We start from the raw sequence: 20,726 nt of genomic DNA, 5'->3' as shown, positions 1-20,726 counted from the left end.
TATTCCTTATGCAATTTAATCCTTTAAACTAAATTCAAGCTACTTCACTTAATTAAACACTAAATAACTATTCAACTATAATTCATAAATATTTCTAATAAATATTCATGAATAAATTTCACTAAACAAGATTTCGAGACTCAATTTCCGATACCGTAACTTTCGGTTCATTACAATTCTCTCCCTTAATAAATTTCGTCCTCGAAATTTACCGAAAAGAGATGGGGTATTGAGATCTCATCGCTTCTTTCGGTTCCCATGTAGCTTCTTCAACACCGTGACTTCGCCATAGCACTTTTACTAAAGGAATACGTTTATTACGTAATTCTTTTACCTCTCGTGCTAGAATCTCAACCGGTTCTTCTTCATACGATAAGTCGTCGAATCTCTACATTCTCGGTCGTAATAACATGTGAAGGATCCGATCGATATCTTCTTAGCATAGAAACATGGAAGACATCGTGCATTTTTCGTAGTTCAGAGGTAAGGCCAATCGATACGCCATCGTCCAATTCTCTCAATAACTTCGTAAGGCCCAATAAAACGAGGACTTAATTTTCCTTTTGACCAAATCTTAGAATTTTCTTCCAAGGTGAAACCTTTAAAATACTTTATCCCCGATCGAGTATTCAATATCCCGTCGTTTCAAATCAGCATACGATTTCATCTATCAAAAGCGTTTTCAATCTTTCCGAATTTTCTTAATCGTATTTTCCGTTTCTTGAACCAATTCAGTCCAATCATCTTCTTCTCATTCATTCATTCCAACATACGGTGATCGCATCTTCGTCCATACAAAGCCTCATACGGTGCCATCTCAGATACTTGATCGAAACTATTATTATACACAAATTCGCTAATGACAAATAATATTCCCGTTAGACTCAAAATCAATCATACAAGCTCAAGCATATCTTCTAAAATTTGTATTACCCGCTCAGATTGACCATCACCGTGGATGAAAAGTCGTACTAAAATGAAGTCGAAATCGAAAGATTCATGTAATTGCTTCCAAAACCTTGACGTAAACCTTGGATCTCTCGCGAAATTATTGATTTTGGAATACCATGTAATCTAATGATTTCGAACATAAACCTCAAGAAGTTTCTTTAACGACCAATCGGTTCTCACAGCCTAAGAAATGAGTGACTTCGTAAGTCGATCAACTATTACCCAAATAGCATTCTTTTTACTCGTGAGACATCGGTAATCCCGCCACAAAGTCCATCGTTATTCGGTCCCATTTCCATTCAGAATATTGATGGGTTGAAGTAATCCCGATGGAACTTGATGTTCGCCTTCACTCGCTGACAAGTCAAACACTTTGCCACATATTCGTTATATCCTTTTCATTCCCGACCACCAATACAATTCACGAAATCACGATACATTTTCATACCTCCCAGATGAAATGCAAATGGACTATTATGAGCTTCTCAAGAATTAACTCTTTCAACTCGTAATTATTCGAATGCAAAGTCAATTCAAATCTTAAGCACTATTTCCATCAATGCTAAAATTTTCGTTGTACCATTCCAAATCATCTCTTTCTTTAACAACTTATCATCTTCTAACTCGTTTGATCCGATTCGATCAAACATTACCGGCTTTATTCTTAATTCACCAAAAGGCTTCCATCTTCATGATACTAAGTTGTGCAAACATTACTCGTAATTCAATCGCAGCTTTTCTCTCGGTCAAGGCCGGCTACTACATTAGCCTTCCCGGATGATAGTCTATGACACAATCATAGTCTTTTAGAAGCTCTATCCAACGCCTTTGTCTCGATTCAAATCTTTTGTGAAAGTAGATACTTCAAACTTTTATGATCCAGATAAACATAGCACTTTTCACCATAAAGATAGTGCCTCCAAATCTTCAAGGCAAAAATTACAAATGCTAATTCTAAATCATGAGTTGGATAGTTGCGTTCATGCGGTTTCATTGCCGTGAAGCATAAGCAATGACTTTCCGCTCGCATCAAGACACATCCCATCCACTCAATGAAGCATCACCGTACACTACAAAATCTCTTTCGATTCGTAAAGTCAACACCGGTGCCTCTGTTAACATTCGTTTTAATGCTTCAAAACTTTTTTCGACATTGCTCATTCCAAACAAATGGAATATTTTTCAGTAGTAGCTTGGTCATCAGAAGGCTATCTTTGAAAATCCGTTGACGAATCTTCGATAGTAACCACCAATCCAAGAAAACTTCGTACCTCGATACATTCTTAGGAACTTTCCACCGAATAACCGCTTCAATCTTCTTTGGATCCACTCTAATTCCATCCACGATACGACATGACCAAGAAACACAACTTCGATAACCGAATTCACACTTGCTCAATTTTCCGTACAATTGCTTTTCTCGTAGTATTTGCAAAACAACTGAGATGTTGCTCATGATCTTTTTCGACTTGGAATACACCAAAATATCGTCGATAAAAACTACTACGAACCGATCCAAGTATGGTTGAAAAATCGATTCATAAGATCCATAAAAGCGGCAGGGCATTTGTCGGTCAAATGGCATCACTAAAATTCATAATGCCCATACCTGCACGGAATGCCGCCTTCAATATGTCGCACTCTTTTACTTTCAACCGATAGTATCCCGACCTTAGATCAATCTTTGAAAATACTAAGCTCCTTTCGCTTGATCAAACAAATCATCTATTCGGGAAGTGGATACTTGTTCTTGACAAATCAATTTGTTGAGTTGTCGATAATCAATGCACAATCGCATCGACCCATCTTTCTTCTTAACAAATAACATTGGAGCTCCCCATGGTGATGTACTAGGTCGTATAAAACCTCTCGTCCAATAAGTCTTGCAACTGTACTTTTAATTCCTTTAGCTCAAGAGGGTGCCATACTAAGTGCGGAGGTATCGATCACGGATCTCAGACTGGTAGACTTCAATCACAAATTCTACCTCTCGATCGGGGTAATCCGGTAATTCCTCGGGAATACATCGAAAATTCACATACAATCCAATTTTACTACATCGACTTTCAACCGAATCCGAATTAATCACATATGCTAAGAAAGCATTACAACCTCGATGAAGAAGCTTGCTAGCTTTAATGGTCAAACAATACGAATTGATCCACTAGTCCGAATACCATTTACTTCAATTCTATCTTCACTTTCATTCGAACAATAAACTTCTTCTTATAAATCTAAAATCACTCCATGTTCGATAACAGTCCATTCCCAAAATAACATCAAAGTCGCCAAATGGCATAATCAATGATCAACAGGAATATTCTATCTTGAATCATTAACGAACATCTTTGACATATATGGTTCACTAAAGTAGTTTGTCCTAGTGGACTAGACACTTCTATTATAACTTTAGACAATTCAAACTCTAATTTTTTGTCTCAACTACTTTCGATTAACATATGAATGTGATGACCTGTGGTCTATTAAAGCATAAACGGGTGTTGAATTCAATAAGAATATACTGTCACCACATCGTGAGCATCTTTCTCTTCTCGAGTCCTCACAACATACGCCGAGCTGGAGCTCTAGCTTCAGATTGTTGTGTAGCACTCTCACTAGTTCTTCTAGTACCACCTCTAGCAAACGAACTACTTCGCCCGATCCCGACCTCTGGAAGCAAATTCAGATCTTTGCACCATCGGTGTTGTTCCAGATATCTTTGGGCAATCTTTAATAAAGTGATCGGTAGCTCCACAACGGAAACAACCTCCATCAATTTTCTACACTCCTCTTTGTGTCGGTTTCCACAATGCTCACATATTGGAATTTCAGATTCGAATCGGACTTGGATATCGCCAAGAGACACATGAGTTTGTCTTTTCCGACCTCGATCACTCCTTTCGATCGAGAACTAAATCTCCAATTACCTCGTGATTCCTTTGACCGCTTAGGTCATGCGGACTTGAACTAACCATTCCGGACGTTTTTCAATCGAATGAGCAACTTCGGACTTTTTATCCCTTCCAAGAATTTGTTCAATCATCTTAGCTCTTTCCATTAAATCCATAAACTCGGTGATTCTAAGAGGCATCAATCGTAGTCTAAATTCATCACGTAATCCTCTTAAAAATCTTTTACATCGGTCGGCTTCATTCGGTACAAACTCGATGGCATATCTGCTCAATCTCGTAAATTCTCGCTCATAATCCACTATAAGCATCTCACCTTGTTTCAGTGTTAAGAACTCTTGTCTTTTGTCTTCTATGTACATTTCTCCCAAATACTTATTTTGAAACTCTTTTGAAAGAAGTCCCAACTTATCTGTTCCTCAAGTACATTCGAATCACCGATTCCCACCATACTAAAGCTTCCTCTTGCAGAATGAGACAACACACACTAAGCTTTCTTGTGGTGTACATTCAAGTTGCTTCGAACTCTCTTTGTAGTCTTTAACCAATTTTCAGCAGAGTCGAATCAATTCCTTGGCACCCAAAAATTCTGTAGCTCCATATTTTCTCAATTCTTTAATTGGAGCTCTTCGGTAGTAGGGATAGAGGACGTAGCAAGCATAGTTCCTACCGCTTTTGAAGGGCATCGCGATTATTCTAAAGAATTCAAGATTGTCACTTCCAACATTCGGTTGATTTCCTCTGGATTCACACTTGGAGTTGCAGACTCGATTCATTCACATTATACGGTTCATCATCTTCACTATACATCTCTTGATCAGTATCCTCAATGCTTTTATCGACATTCTTAATGCTATAAAACAAAAATATTCAACAAACATATCAAGATCCAATCCCAACTCAAATTTGACTCAAGAATGGCATGTACCTCTAGATTCCCATTGACATTCGATTTAGTCCTAGAACCGACTAAACCTAAATAGCTCTGATACCAATCAATATTGTAACGCCCCCTACCCGAGACCGCTGCGAGTCAAGGGAGACATTACAAAACTTATCTTAGCACTTAAACAATTTTCGTAGTAAACTATCCATCTGCGTCACAGTCGCTAAAAAATCATATCTCGAGTTACGAAACTCGAAATCCAATTCCGTAAATTTTCCTGAAACTAGACTCATATATCTACTTACTAATTTTTTCTAGAATTTTGGTCAGGCCAATTAGTACAGTTTATTATAAGAAGTCTCCCTGTTTCAGGGTTCAGCTACTCTGACCCTTGTGCACTACGAATCAAATTTCTTCCTGTACAGAAATCCAATGACTATTCCATTTGTTTCAATTAAAATAGACTCAATAATGAATCCATACATATAAAGTTTGAGTCCTAATTCTTAATACACAATTTATGGTGAATTTCTAAAGTCAGAACAGGGAATCCAGAAATTGTTCTAACCCTGTTTCACCAAAACGTAAATATCTCATAAAATACAACTCTTTTACCAATTTTGTTTCTTCCATATAAAAATAGATTCATTAAGCTTCAATTACATATTTTATTCATCATCTAATTCACTTTATACTATTTTTGGTATATTTTCAAAGTTGGACTACTGTTACTGTCCAAATCTGTTTTAGTATAAAATGTTGATAACTAAGTTTATAACATCTTCATTTCTTCTTTCTACAACATTTACCAACAATTCCTCTTATTACTCTTCACTAACATATCAAAACATACCATTCTTAAGGTTTTGGTAACATTTACAAAACATACCAAAATATCATTTAACAACTTGGATACTTTCAATATAACCAAAAGACATCCTAGGTACAATGCCATTTTCCAAAAGATAGAAACTTCACCAATTTGAGTTCGGGATCGGCTTGTATGTTGAGTCCTTATACTTTCAGATACCTAGCCTGCAAGACGAAACAAACCGTGACGCTGAGAATACTCTCAGTGGTATTTCCATAAACAATAGCTTAATCAACTTTAAAACATGGTAATTCAAACACATTATTGCTATTATTCAATATCAATCAGTACTTTAATAACCTTTACTTTATTTACCCTTATTAACATAACTCGGACACTAACGGATACACGGATCCAACCCACACTCCGGGATAAGCACATAGTGCTTCATCGGAACAAATCCGGAACTTTAACATTATAGTCGACACATAGTGTCTCATCGACTCAATGTCGGAATATCCCAATACTTCCAATTCCTATGACATGTCAACTATATCCGACTAGCCCGACACTGTTAATAGGGTATTCAAAATCACATTCATTTCAATATGGTAAAAATACTTACCTCATTCACATTTTCATACAATATAAATATCAAATATAGCAATAACGATTAAGCTGGGTTTATAGAAATACAAACCACTATTTATCGAATTTAATCGATATCTTCGCTCACTTCTCTTTTCCCTTCTTTGATGACGATCCGTGCTACGTTTGCTACTAACAATCATACAATTAAAATTCATCAATATACTAATTCATAAAACACATTTTCACTTTCTATCAAACTTTTACAAAATTCCAATTTCGTCCTTTTTCCATTACTAATCTTTTTTCTTTAACTTAAGCTTCATATTCTCTTTTAATCAACTCATTAACAATTTCTAACTCATAAAATTCATTATAAAACATAAATTTTGAGCTCTATTCAACTTAATCCCTATTTAAACCTAACTTAGAATTCTTTTAATAAATCACTCAATTTTCACTTCTAACTTCAATTCCTATCAATTTAACCCATAAAACCTCAATTTATTCAACTAAATCAATATCTAAAAATTTTCTATTTTTCTTCATTTTAACCTCATACATGTAGAACTTTGAATTAGGCATCCATAAACATAAAAATCATAAGAAAATGAGCTAAAACAACTTACCAATTAAACTTTAGGGCCTTAATCCTCAAATTTCCCTTTTCTTTTTCTTTCTTTCTTTCCTTCTTTCTTTCTCACGTTTGCTCTCTGTAACTCTTTCTATGTTTCTTTACTCATTATTATTTATTCATTATACTATATTATATTATTATTAACCTATAAAAATATAATTAATATGTGTAATAGCTATAACATAAAATATCTTATAGCTATTACACATATATACCAACTATTACACATGTTATATCATACATTCACACACATGGCACTTAGGGTCTAATTGCTAGATTAGTCCCTTTTAATTCTTTAATCTATAATTAAACTTTTATTCCTTATGCAATTTAATCCTTTAAACTAAATTCAAGCTACTTCACTTAATTAAACACTAAATAACCATTCAACTATAATTCATAAATATTTCTAATAAATATTCATGAATAAATTTCACGGAAACAGTACTCGAGACTCAATTTTCGATACCGTAACTTTCGGTTCATTACATATCAACCAAGTTCTATACTCATATCTTATCAACACGTAGTTCCTTGTATCACATAATTCCATGTAACACTTACCAAACTTTGTCAAATTAGTGAACGTCTTACAGAATTGAGTACTTCATTTTCTCGATGCCATAGTTCAACTATGGTCTTACACATCTTCACATAATGATGCCATAGCCCAGTTATGGTCTTACATATATTCATATATCGATGCCATAGCCCAGCTATGGACTTACACGAATCACATATCTCACTGATGCCATATTCCAGATATGGTCTTATACAGTAGCATATATCACACTGATGCCATATCCCAGATATGGTCTTATATGGAAATCACTTATCACTTGTCTCCTTTAGCCGAAGCTACCACTATTCACTAATCAAGTAGCCGGTACTACCACTTTTCACTGATCAGGTAGCCGGAGCTACCACTTTTCTCTGATCAGGTAGCCGGAGCTACCACTTTTCACTAATCAGGTACCAGAAGCTACCACTTTTCACTGATCAAGTAGCTGAAGCTATAACTTATCACTTTCACTTTTCCTTGATCAGATAAGTGTAGCCGAAGCTATCACTTATCACTTGTTGTCATGGTCCAACCATGATCTTTTCCTTCAATTCATCTTGTCACTGAACTGAAATGCTCAATTTGATCATTTATTCAATTTTCATGCTTTTTACATTATTCACAATTTTATCATCAATACATATGAAATAACACATCATGAAATTCATAAAATTAACAAATAATCACTAAAATTTTAGCCATACAAACTCACAAGTTCAATTTTTGTATCATAACGATAATCATAATTTCATAATAAATATTCCAAATAAATCATTATATCATTTCTAATTCAACACTTATCGATTATAATCGGGCATGTGATCAATTTATACACGAGTCATTCATATATATATGTATATTTTTCCTCCTCCTCCTCTCCATCCGCATCCTTAGTATAAACAACACACTTGTAGGTAACATTATCCATAATTTTCACTATCTACTTATGTGAATATTCAAGCTGTCCATCTGTGTCATAGTCACCAAAATATTTTTATCTTGAGCTACAGAACTCCAAATTAAGATCCATAAATTTTCCCAGAAATTACACTCATATGTATTCTTACCATAAAAATTTCATAATTTTTGGTTGGGCCAATTAATACAGTTTATTTATTGAAGTCTCCCTTGTTCTGTTGTCTGACAGTTTCAACCCTTATTCACTAAAAATTAATTATCTTCTCGTACAAGATTCGAATGATGTCCTCGTTTGTTTCTCTTGAAAATAGACTCATTCAGGATTCTAAACATATAAATTTAATCCCATAATTATTTTTATCAAATTTTTTATGATTTTACAAAGTCAGAACAGGGGAACCAGAAATCATTCTGACCTTATCTCACAAAAGTTATTGTATCTCATGATTTACATTCCATTGCTTACATAATTTCTTTTACAAGAACCTAGACTCAATAAGCTTTAATTTCATATTTCATTTATCCTCTAATTCAATTTCTACAATTTTTGGTGATTTTTCAAAATTAAACTACTGCTGCTGCCCAAAACAGTTTTAGCGTAAAATGTTGATTTCCATTTTGCCCCAAATTTCATAATTCATACAATTCAGTCCTTACTCAATTAACCCCTCAATTAAGATAATTTTCTCAATTAATACTTTTTATAGACATTATAAGTTATTTCATAACTATTGAAATTCATAATTTTCACATAAAACTCTAACTTCAAACTCTTTTACAATTAGGTCCCAAACATTCACTTTCTATTCAATTCTTTTAATAAAATCAGCATATAAACAATTTAAAGCTCTAATTCCATGCCAAATCATCATATACTTCCAGCACATATTCATAGAAACTTTCAGTTTCTTTCATAGAATCAAAAACTAATGAATTCAACAAGTGGACCTAGTTGTAAAAGTCACAAAAACACAAACATTTCAAGGAGAAAGCAAGAATTAAACTTACATGAAGCTAGAGTATGAAAACCAACTTGAACCCTCCTCCATGGCTGTTTTTCAGCTGATGAATACGAAGAGAAATGAAGAAAATTCTAGATATTCCAATTTAGTCCCATTTTTATTTAGCCAATTTTGACAATTTTCCAATTTTGCCCTTATTTCACCCATTTCCTGATTTTTCTCAGCTATTGCCGCCCAAAATATCTCCTTTGGGCTTATTTTCACTTTAGGTCCTTCATCATTTGACAATTGAGTTATTTAATCCTTTTTACAACTTTTACACCCTTTTCAATTTAGTCCTTTTTATTTAATTAACCACCCAAACGTCAAAATTTTCTGACTAAATTTTATTACTACCTCATCAACACTCCATAAATATTTCTAAAAATATTTGTGGCTCGATTTATGAAGTCGAGGTCTTGATACCTCATTCTCGACCCAATTTACCTAATTAATTCTTTTAAATCACCAAATTCACTAATTCAAAAATGCTTTTATATTCACATTTGACTCATAGGTATTAATTTATTAAATTTTCAACTCACCTGTCGGATTTAGTGATCTCAAATCTCTATTCCCGATACCACTGAAAATTAGGCTGTTACAACTCCCCCCCCCCATTAGGGATTTTTGTCCCCGAAATCATACCAGAAAAGAGGTTAAGGTTTCAGCATAAATCCTCCATCCTGTAATGTTGCCTAAGAACCTTACATTGTACTCGATTACTTTTAATTTTCTGAATGTCATTATACAATATCAATTAAGTAATCATCACTCGCAAAGTAAGCAAAATTTCATTACTCAGAGCATACATATCAACATTTACTCCTCTCAAAGGTTAATCGATAGCTACTCACAATCTTTCAATAGCTCAATTCATCATTACTATCTTAAATTCAAATTTTTCTCTAATATTCGACACTTTAAACCCTTGGAGTTGGAGTTAGGGAGTATGTAGCAATTTTTTTATTTTTTTATTTTTTTATTTTTTCCAGACTATCTGTCTTTTTTACCCATGAATACATAAGATTCATTTCCAAACTCGAGGATCGATTTACATGCATATATCTCAATTTACCTTCCAACTGAATAACTTGTTCTGATTAAAACATTTGATTCCATCTTAACTGTCAAACAATAATAACCTTTCAAAACAATTTCCTCTTCAAATTGTTAGAACAACTCAAACACATAACCTTTCACAATTTCCGTAACATGCTAGTTAGAAAGCGTTACTAACGGCATTAAATCAAACAAAACACCACATCTCGATTTATGTCATTGACCTTAATCAATATTACCTAATAAAAGAAAATCAATATAAAAATTTAGCTTAAACAGTCACAATCCACACTTTGTCGATGCCAATCTTCTTAAGAAAACTCGAAGAATTCCTAATAACACATTCTTTAGATATCATACCTGGATAAGTTGATTGTCCTCTTCTTTAACTGTGGCATCACTTAATTTGAATGATTTTCAAAACAATCTATCATCTCTTCCACAACCGTTTTTACTTGCTAAACCATTCTTATCTCTGACTACATTATTAATTATTCCATTTTTTGAACTCTTTTGTTTCACACTTGTGAATTTATTCAATATAAATTTCATAAACTTTATTATATAATACCATAATGATAGGGGGTGAAGATTGTAAAGCCTCGACTTTTAGCTCTTATATATATACACATCTAACATATCATTTATCAACAACATAACATCATATAAATACCAAACAATATATGCGCGCTCATCACAAGATAAACTTTTATTTCATTTCATACATCATCACATCCATATCATGAATTGTTTTTCATACCTTTCCAAGTTTCAACTCATTATAAACACATTCTTACTCAGACACATTAGTGTCACTTTCAACACTTTCTGAAATAACTCGATTGAAAAGTATTTCTATCTATAAGTAAAATAAAAATTTGATCGGACTATACACATCACTTTATCACAGATTTATATGGCATGTCTCTCTAAACACTTTACACATCTCATTTGATCCGAGAATCGACTAAACCGAAGCTCTGATACCACTAAATGTAACACCCCCTACCCGTATTTCGAGCCTAGAATAGGGTACGAGGCATTACCGAACTTAATATGATCAATCATGTAAAAAAAATCAGCAATAAAATTTCTTCTAAATTAAAAAAGCTTTCATACATATGTTTAACGTCCCTTATATGGGCCCCGTCGGTAATGCCTCGTACCCTGTTCTAGGCTCAGAATACGGGTAGGGGGTGTTACATTTAGCACTACTAGTCTCATTCTATCCCCTCTATACTATCTCCTTTTGATTATTTCCCCCATTTTCTGTCTTCTTAATTTAATAATTTATCAAAGGAATATTTATTTTTTTCATTTGTGTTATAATCAAAACATGTGCATAAATATACATTAACACACAAATCCAAAGATAAATCGTTAACCAAATCTAATAAGAAATGGTGCAAAAACCTTTCATTTAAAAAAAATAAAAAATAAAAAATAAAAAATAAAACTTGGGTTGGATTGGATTAGAGTCGAGTATACTATTAATTTTCATGTTTGGGTTCGGAGTGGGTTAAAATTTTTGAAGCCAGGGGTAGAGCATGACGGTAGAGCATTAGGTTGGGGTGGGACGGGCAAAATATCGCATTGCCTTGCCCCGTTGCCATCACTAGTTAGCTGATGGGTTATAAAGGGTTAAAATGAACTTTTTTTGAAAAAAAAATAATTTTTAAAATTTTTAATGTTAGGACTGAATTGACAGATTTTGTAAATATTGAGAGCCAATTTTATTGAATTTTTTAGAATTAGAACTAAAATAACATATTTTGTAAACATAAAGGGCTAAATTTGTTGGATTTTTTATATTTAGGATCAATTTGATAGAACATGTAAATATTAGAGGGCTAATATTGTTATTAGACCAATAAAGAAAGCTCATTTTAGCTCAAAGTAGACTTGTTCGTGGGTCGGGCTACATGCCCAGGCTCAAAGGCTCAACTGAAATTTAGGAGGGTTTGGGCAAAAAAATTAGGCCCAAAAAATGGGCTTGGGCAAAAAATTAAGCTCATTTAAAATATAGATTCGGCTCGAGCTTAAAAATTCAAGTCTTAAGCCCGGCCCAATCTGACCCGCTTTTAAGTTTACATGATTTTATATTATATTATTTTTATGTATTATGTAATGTGTAGCACATTAAAAAAATCCACACTAAATATATAATAATACTCTAAAGTAAGCATTAAAATAATGTTAAAATAACTATATAAAAATTAATAAATAAAAAATAAAAATATTAATATTAAAATAATATAATATAAATATTTTTTAAAATATAATATGAGCGGACCTAAAATGAGTTTGGATTAGTCTTTTGTAAATATGGGCAGGTTCAAACAAAAATTTAGGCCTGGTCGGGCTGGGCATGGACAAATATAAAGTATATTAATGTCATGTTTAGACCCGGCTCAACTCGACCCGACCATAGCACTTCTAGCTCAAAGTGATTAAAATATTTAATTTCAAAAAATTTAGTAACTAAATTAAGTAATTAATAATTGGTCTAGTAAAATAGAACAAAAGATATAATTGTATGATCATTTCTAGAATTTACCCAAAAAAAAAAAAACTTTTCAGCATATTTAAAAAAAATTAAAGAAGGAAAATGTATAAAGATTAATTTTACCGAGGGCAAATGCAATCACTAGTACTTTTTACCATTAAATATGTCATTTGATTTCCTCGAAGTAAAAACTGAAAAAAAAAAAAAAACCTTTTGCTTTTTGGAAAAGACGGGAAGGAATATGGAAGTGGTCTGTCGTTTTCCTTTCAACAGTAAATAAGACTTTTAAAATAAACAAATGAAATTCCAACAACTTTTGAAAATTTGGGATGGGAAAATGATTCAAAACCTCGACATAGCATCGCGCGGACATAGCATCGCGCGGACATAGCGCAAAACCTTAGGGTTTATAAGAGTTGTGGGCTAGACAATAATAAACAGGGCACAACAGTTCTCTACTCTACAGCCGTAAGCAATCCATTGCTCCTTTCTCTTTGCTTTGATATAATCAAGTTTGGTTCATATTTTTCTTTGATTACTAGTTTCTCTCTCTCTTTCTTTGTAATCGTTCTTTTTCCAACATTAATACGCATGTTTTTAGTTTATATATTCAAAAATTTATGATCTTTTTAGTATCATTTTTCTCCCTATTCTCAGATTGTAGTTCGATGGGGAAAAACGTGAAGAAAAATAAAGATGAAGATAAAGATACAGATAAAGATAAAGGCTATCGTGAAAGATTAGCAGTACTGATTTTTTTTTTCCAATCAAGTTTTATTTTTCCCACTAATTTCTTTTTATTTTTTTTGTTTAATAATTGTTTGAATTTTTGGTTGCTTTCCATCTGCAGATATGTAATAAAGCAGTGGGAGAAGTGATATCTATGCTATTGGATGGTGATAACAGTTATCTAACTACGGTACGGCTTTCCTTCTTTCTTTTATAATTTGTTTTAGCTTAAGGTTTTGTTGGTGTACTGCGAAAGATGAAAAACTAAAAGAGGAGAAAAACAGAAAGATTGGAAAACAAAATTTTTATTTCCATAAGTGTAATGAAAGGAAAAAATACATATACAATTTTCTCATATTTTCTCTCCTCCCGGAATCAAATTACATTTTGCCCTCTTTACTAAAAAAATGGTCAAATTAGTTTCTATATGTTAGATCAAAGAGCAAAAGGGTCCTTCCTGTTAAAAATTTCATCTATTTTCATTGTTAAAAACCGACAAGGCTAATAGAATAACCAAACAATTATACGCAGTGTGCCTCATACTGACAAACAGGGACAGGATTTTAACCTTAGGAAATAATTGAATCTAACATACATGGACTAATTTGTCAAATTTTTTGAGTGGAGGGGGCAAAAGGCAATTGGTCTCCTAGTACAAGGGCTGCCATGGTGCTTTTACCCATGCAAATCCTGCAATTTCAGGCTCTGTTTTGATAACATTAGAAAACGCATTAATAGTTGGTTTACTTTTTATTGTTTTCTAAGTTATTTTTGAATGTAGGGGTGTGTGCTTGAAAGGATGATGGCAGTAATGAAAGCAAAGTATCGACTTCAAGATCCACGATTCATACTGCAGTTTTTGAGAAAACTGATGGAACCTATTATTGCGGAAAATGCCAGTGTTGGCGTCCAAGATGCATTTCAAGTCCTTGAGTCATTTTTGATGCGATATGCAAATCCAGTTCAAAAGAAGCGAAGTGCCAAGCACCTTCCTGACTCAATCTCACTCACAGGTATGGTTTTTAAGGAAGTACCACATGTTGATTAATAACATTTGTTGATGTGCTTGTGGAATGCCATCGATGGACTTCCCCAACATGTTTCGATGCGTAAGTTCTGTTTTATACATACGGTTGTACATTTAGTTCATTGTCTTCATTTGGATCATTTTAAGCCCTTGTATTTTTTGAATTTTGAAATTTCATTCTCAACGTAAAACATGTCGCTTAACCATTTAATTTGAAATTTAGTGTGTAATATGTGGAAATAACAAGCTGACGTGGCATTATACACATGATAATATATTTGTTGCATCGGATTTTAAAAATAGCATAACTTAATGAATTTAACAGTAATTATTTGGTGAGAACTGAAATTTTAAAATTTGAAAAGTACAGGGACTAAAATTTTAATAGAGCACAATAGCATAAACCTTTAACAGCTCTTTAATAAACATATAGATAAATCTTGATGTCATTTAAATTAGATTTTCTTACTTTATTTGTTTTCTTTATATTTTCCATTAAAGCGTCACAAAAGGAAATGGTGGTGCTGCTGGAGGCTACTGTGGACCGAATGCTGCAATTAACCACTGAGGATAAGTTGTTTAGCATAGTAGAAAATATGGTAAACCAAGCTTTGGGTCCTTATTTAGGAAGGCCACAGAACCTAAAGCTCACAAATCCTGTTAGTATTCATGGAGATCCTGAGTCTAGCAGAGGAGCTGAGATTTGCAACAACATACAGGTAAGAATGTCATGTAGGTGTAGGAATTATGTGCCTATCAGAACTTGCATAAAGTAGAGCTTGTCTGTCATCCCTTTAATTTCTTTGACGGTCAGTATATTTCATCTTTTGCAAACTATAACCTGATATGACCATAATATTCATTTCTTTTATTAATTCTCCGGGTTACAGGTAAAGATCATACTATATATATATATATATTGGCCAGAAATGTTTGTACTTTCTTTGTAAGCAAATTTTGAACTCAGATTATTTTACCTGAACATCAATAAGCAGACAGAAACGGTTGGAGCTAAAATATTCGGATTTTTATGTCTTCTGATCCTTTTATGCCTTTTTCTTATGATTCTTAGATTGTACGTTCGTTCAAGGAATACATGGAGGATTTTAATGAATTGGAATGAAATAAAGATAAACGCAATTGTAGAAATATCATAATGTTGTTTCAACATTGTTTGATCAATTCCACTTGTTTGGAAGAGACCAAATCAAAACAATAAATATTAGACAAATGCACACACAAAATTCCTGAGTAGGAAAGCTGTAAATTTCTAATTTCTGTCTAATGCTGTGTACTTCTCTACTTATTTACAAGGTTATCTTGATGTTGATCCTGTAAGTTTTGGCGTGTATATATTTTTTAAATTCAATTTGCTTAGATTTGGGTCAGATCTGATTCTCTTCTGCATATAGGTTGCTCTGTATACGAAAGACCATGGTGGTGGTTTCGAATTCTGTAATCCGTCAGGTAATGGCTGCAAGTTGATATTCTATTATGTTAATCTACAGTTATAATTTGATGTTTACATTCTCAAACTGTCAGTGTAACAATCTTACTTGTAAATATTAATTATGTTTTCTAGACGACAAGATATACGATGATTCGGGTGAAGGCACCAGTGGTGCTAGAGCAAATCCACACAATATGGAACTGTCACAAGAGAACACCTTTAGTGTTGATCCTGTAAGTTTTGGCGTGTATATATTTTTTAAATTCAATTTGCTTAGTTTTGGATCAGATCTTATTCTCTTTTGCATATAGGTTCTTCTGTCACTGCCGTTTTGTTCTGATATGGAAAACTTTGGTGGTTTTGGACTCTGCGATCTGTCAGGTAATGGCTGCAAGTTGATATTCTATTATGTTAATCTACAGTTATAATTTGGTGTCTACATTCCTAAACTGTCACATTATAACAATCTTACTTGCAAATATTGATTATGTTTTCTAGACAATGAGATATATGGTGATTCGGGTGAAGGCACCAGTGATGCCAGAGCAAATCAACTGAATATGAACCTGGCACATGAGAACACCTTTACTGTTCAAGGGTACAACATTTAAGAACGCAATTCTAATGTGCTCACTAATATATTTCAAAGCACCCTTGTATTGATAACAAGTTTTTCTATTTAGGTGTGCAGATTTTCAGAACACATTACCTGCCGTAGCTGAAGTTCACCATAACCCAGTAATGCATGGCCTCACAAAGAAGTCGGCCGAGGCAAAGGGCAAGAGATCGGTCGAAGAGATAAAGGACGAAGCTTATATCAAAAAAGGCAAAATGAAGCTGGTGAATGACAACTGATTCGAAAGAAAATCCTCTGATGTTGCTGAAGAAACCAAGGTTTATATAATTGCTTCTTTTCTTTGCAAAAGATTTCGACTTTTAAATTAAGTCCCAATGGGTTTATTGGGATGTTGATGAACTGAAGATACAAAGGTGTGTTTTTGTGTGACGGTTTGTGGGTGAATTTTCTGTTTATTATCAGGGGTCTTCAGTATTGTGAACTCCATGCTCCTCGTATGGATTTTTTTTCTTCTTGGAACTGGATTATTTTCATTAAGAGTTCAATATATATGTCATGGTTATGTTAGAAATATTCTTATGGTTATCAACCTGGAGTTTTAGCCCTTAAATTTAAACAAAACCACCAACTAGAGATGGAGTTACTTGCCCAAACCCGAAGGTGCCCCTGAAATTTGGAGGTTTGGGCAAAAATTTACTTAGATGCTGTTGAAGAATCAAATAGGCTTTAAAGCGTTGTGGTAAATTTGTCTTATGGTTCTTTAGAAAGTTAAGAATTGAAAGTTATTATAATGGTAAAACTGCATTTTACCTTCAAAAATTTATGATTCGTATATGATATTCACTAGAGTAAATTTTTGTACTTCATCCCTATTTAACAATATCTTATAAGAAGGAAAGCCCAATGAAACATACTGATTTTGGTTCATCGTAACGTATTTGGGTCCATTGGACCAACTATTCCAATACTTAAAAGCCTTAAAAACCCGACTTTTTCAAACAATTCGATACGAAATAGAACCCAATACACTCATATGGAACACATATCTTAACAAACCAAGTAATAATAGTTACATATAAGTATGACATGAGAAGCAAAAATGTTCTTTTTCCTTTTTATTGAGAGGAGGTTCCTCTCTTTGTTAAACCATCAAGAGTATTTGTTCGATTTTAATCTCAAGTTTTTATTTGTATATAGTGTTTATAAGAGTCGAACCTATGTTGCATTTGTTTAATTTTAATCTCAAATTTTATTTGTATTTAATGTTTATAAGAGTCGAACCTATATTTTTATACGACATTGATTGATAAAAATATCACCACTTAATTAATGAAGAGATAAAAACTTAAAACTTAAATTAAGTATAACACCTCAAAAACAATACTTTCAATTACAACAAGAACACAATCAATAATCTTCAATGAATTAGCTATCTATACATTAAAAAGAAAAAAAACCCCTCCAAAGCTATTCAACTATTTACCTTGTAGAGTTTCTCTTGATTTGACCACTTGATCTCTTAATAGAATCAATCCTTTGAAGCCTAATCTGTTCTCTAACTTTAGCTATAAACTCATCAGCCTTTTTATCAACATCAGATCCTCCATCTATACCATTGCTTGGACCGACAGCTTCCTCATTGTTTTCACCATTGTTGGTGCTTGAAACAATGCATGTTTTGCCAACAATTTCATCTTCATCCTCACTCTCTGTACCATCATTATCATCATCACTAGTTTCCATCCCATGTTCAATTTCACCGTCAACATAGTCCCTTTGTTTCAATAATGGCGGCGGAGGCGGCGGCGGTGATGGAGACCTGTAACTTGTCTTGTTCTTCACTATATCACCATCCCTTGACCGCCATGGAATTAGTGAAGGAAGAACAACGTTATTCTCACCATTATCGACCTCCATAACACGTGATGATTCCAAGCTCCTAACAGGCAAAAGCAAAGGCTTTTCAATTTCATCATCACCTTTCTTTTTAGCTACCAAAACAGTAGGTAATTCATTCCTATAATATTGACTACTCCATATCTGGACCTTACTCTCATCAGACCCAGACATGTTTTCAGCTTCATCATCGAAAAACGACGATGCCTGAAGGAATCTAGACACGAAACACTGTACATTATCGAACATGGACTGGTTGTTGGTGGGTTCTTTATCGGTTTCATCGTTTCGTTGACTAAAAAGCCCGTAAGAAACAGCTATGCCGAAGAACAACAAGCGGAGAAGCTCCCAGCTACGGTCAACAGTGTTTGGTTGATGAATTCAGGTGCTTGTGAGGGAAAAACTGGGATTATAACCAAGAAAATGATGATTACAACAGGTTTTTCGTAAAGGAAACTCGTGTTGTGCTTGTTTGGGTTTGTTTGGTTTTGTTGTTTTAATAGTTGATGATGTTTGGTGTAAGAATCTGTTTCTGCCATTGAAGAGTTTTGTTTATGGCAAAGATTATGGAAAGGGAAGACTTTGGGGTTAAGGAAAATAAGAGAGAATGGGAGAGAGAGTTCATGGGGAAATGTGAAAGCATAGTTGAAGCTAATCTACGGGTTGCTTTCCCTTTTTAAGTTCCCAAGTGTTCTTTCTACAAATCTCATCTAATAATTGATATTGATTTATTCATAATTTTAAAAAAGTATACAAAAATTATTTAATCCTAATTTTATAAAATTTATATAAATATATAAAAATATTAAATTAGATTTTATATTAATATTGTAAAACACATATTCCAATTGACAACCTTGGTATACTGAGAAACATGCATTGTTAATGTAAAAGGTGGCAGCCATGCATGGCAGAATTTGCACAATTAGGGGCAAAAAAGCAAAGGGCAAAGAATCTGAGTGGGGATATGATGGGAATTAAGGATAAGGCGAAGGGCAAATGGGTCCCATCAAGATTCTTCTTTTGGATTGCCTACGCTACGTTGTAGCTTCTTTTTTATGCCACTAGGAAGAATAAGAAACGCAAAATAAAAGTATTTTGTATTTTCAACAAATTGTTGGTAGTACTGTAATTTTCAATAATTTAGAATTTAGTCTCTATATTTCTTTTTTAATTTAATTCTTTTATTTTTCAAAATTTAAAATTGGTCCTATTATTAAAATTGTTAAAATTTATTCATTAAATTTATTGATGTGACATTTTAAAATTAAAAAAAACTCTTCAGTAGTTAAGTAACTAAAAAGATGTTTGTAATGAATCTAAATTTAATAGAATAATTTTAAGAATATTAATAATTGGGCTAAAATTTTAAAATTCAAAATAGAAAATTATCTGAAGAGAACAAGAAATTATGGAATATTTTAACCTTGATAATTATATTAAATCTCAATTAAATTTGGAGTTAAAACAGGTTAAACATTTAAATGGGAGGCAAAGTTTTTTGGTATTTCTTTTTTTTATACACAAGGGCAAGCCAAAATTACATAGCTGGGAAAAATTGTAAAATTTTGAGTTGTCAAAATAAAAGTTTCACATTTTACCATTTTGACCATCCAAAATTTTACCATTTTATTTTAAGGGCAGGTTTTAGTCCCAAAATGGAAAAATTGTTATGCAATCCTTTAAGATATATTTAAATTATAAATTAATATATAGTCATATTGTACTTTAATTCTCTCAAAAATTAATTCGGTAAAGTCCTCTAAAAATAATGTAATCATAAATAAAACATAATTAAATTATATTATAACTTTTTAAGAATTTATAATTTAATTCCGACCCCAAATAAATTTATGAATTCGCTCCTAATAAGTAAAATTATCAAATCAAGGGAGCTAAAGCTCCTAATTATCCCACTAATGTTGTTTTCCTATATTGAATTTTTTATTACTCGAGCTAAACATATTGGTATTAACTTCCATTGTTTTTATTCTCCATTTGAATCTATTCCTATATGTGGAACCTTAAATTTAGATGCTCTTAAGGTCCACGCAATGGCTTCGGATATACTTTAATTTTAATAATCAAAATAAGTACCAAAATTATAAGGAAAAGTGAGAATGTTCTTCATAAGCATATTTGGAAGACTGGAATAGGGTGTTAACACGATTAATCGAATTGAATTAGTATTAATTAAATTAATTAAAATTTTTAAT

At 32.9% G+C, this 20,726-nt stretch overlaps 1 protein-coding gene and 1 pseudogene across 2 annotated transcripts; one reads left to right on the top strand and one right to left on the bottom strand.

The window, feature by feature from the left end:
- Positions 1-13,080: 13,080 nt before the first annotated feature.
- LOC108480888 (uncharacterized) lies at positions 13,081-17,185 on the top strand. 2 transcript variants are annotated; one of them, XM_053025838.1, is made up of 10 exons: positions 13,081-13,299; positions 13,465-13,577; positions 13,682-13,750; positions 14,342-14,573; positions 15,089-15,306; positions 16,000-16,054; positions 16,170-16,270; positions 16,349-16,418; positions 16,536-16,635; positions 16,721-17,185. In XM_053025838.1, the coding sequence occupies exons 2-10, from the start codon at positions 13,500-13,502 to the stop codon at positions 16,890-16,892; spliced, it is 1,095 nt and encodes a 364-aa protein (XP_052881798.1). In that variant the 5' UTR covers positions 13,081-13,299; positions 13,465-13,499; the 3' UTR covers positions 16,893-17,185. The 2 variants fall into 2 exon arrangements, with proteins under 2 accessions (XP_052881798.1, XP_017639506.1); XM_017784017.2 differs by having other exon boundaries at positions 13,086-13,299; positions 13,489-13,577.
- Positions 17,186-17,940: 755 nt separating this feature from the next.
- LOC108481491 (uncharacterized) lies at positions 17,941-19,216 on the bottom strand (annotated as a pseudogene).
- Positions 19,217-20,726: the final 1,510 nt, after the last annotated feature.

This window comes from Gossypium arboreum, chromosome 1 (assembly GCF_025698485.1).
Source record: "Gossypium arboreum isolate Shixiya-1 chromosome 1, ASM2569848v2, whole genome shotgun sequence".
NCBI classification, from domain to species: Eukaryota; Viridiplantae; Streptophyta; class Magnoliopsida; order Malvales; family Malvaceae; genus Gossypium; species Gossypium arboreum.
The sequence above is the reverse complement of the archived record's forward strand: the minus strand, read 5'-3'. Positions and strand labels throughout refer to the sequence as shown.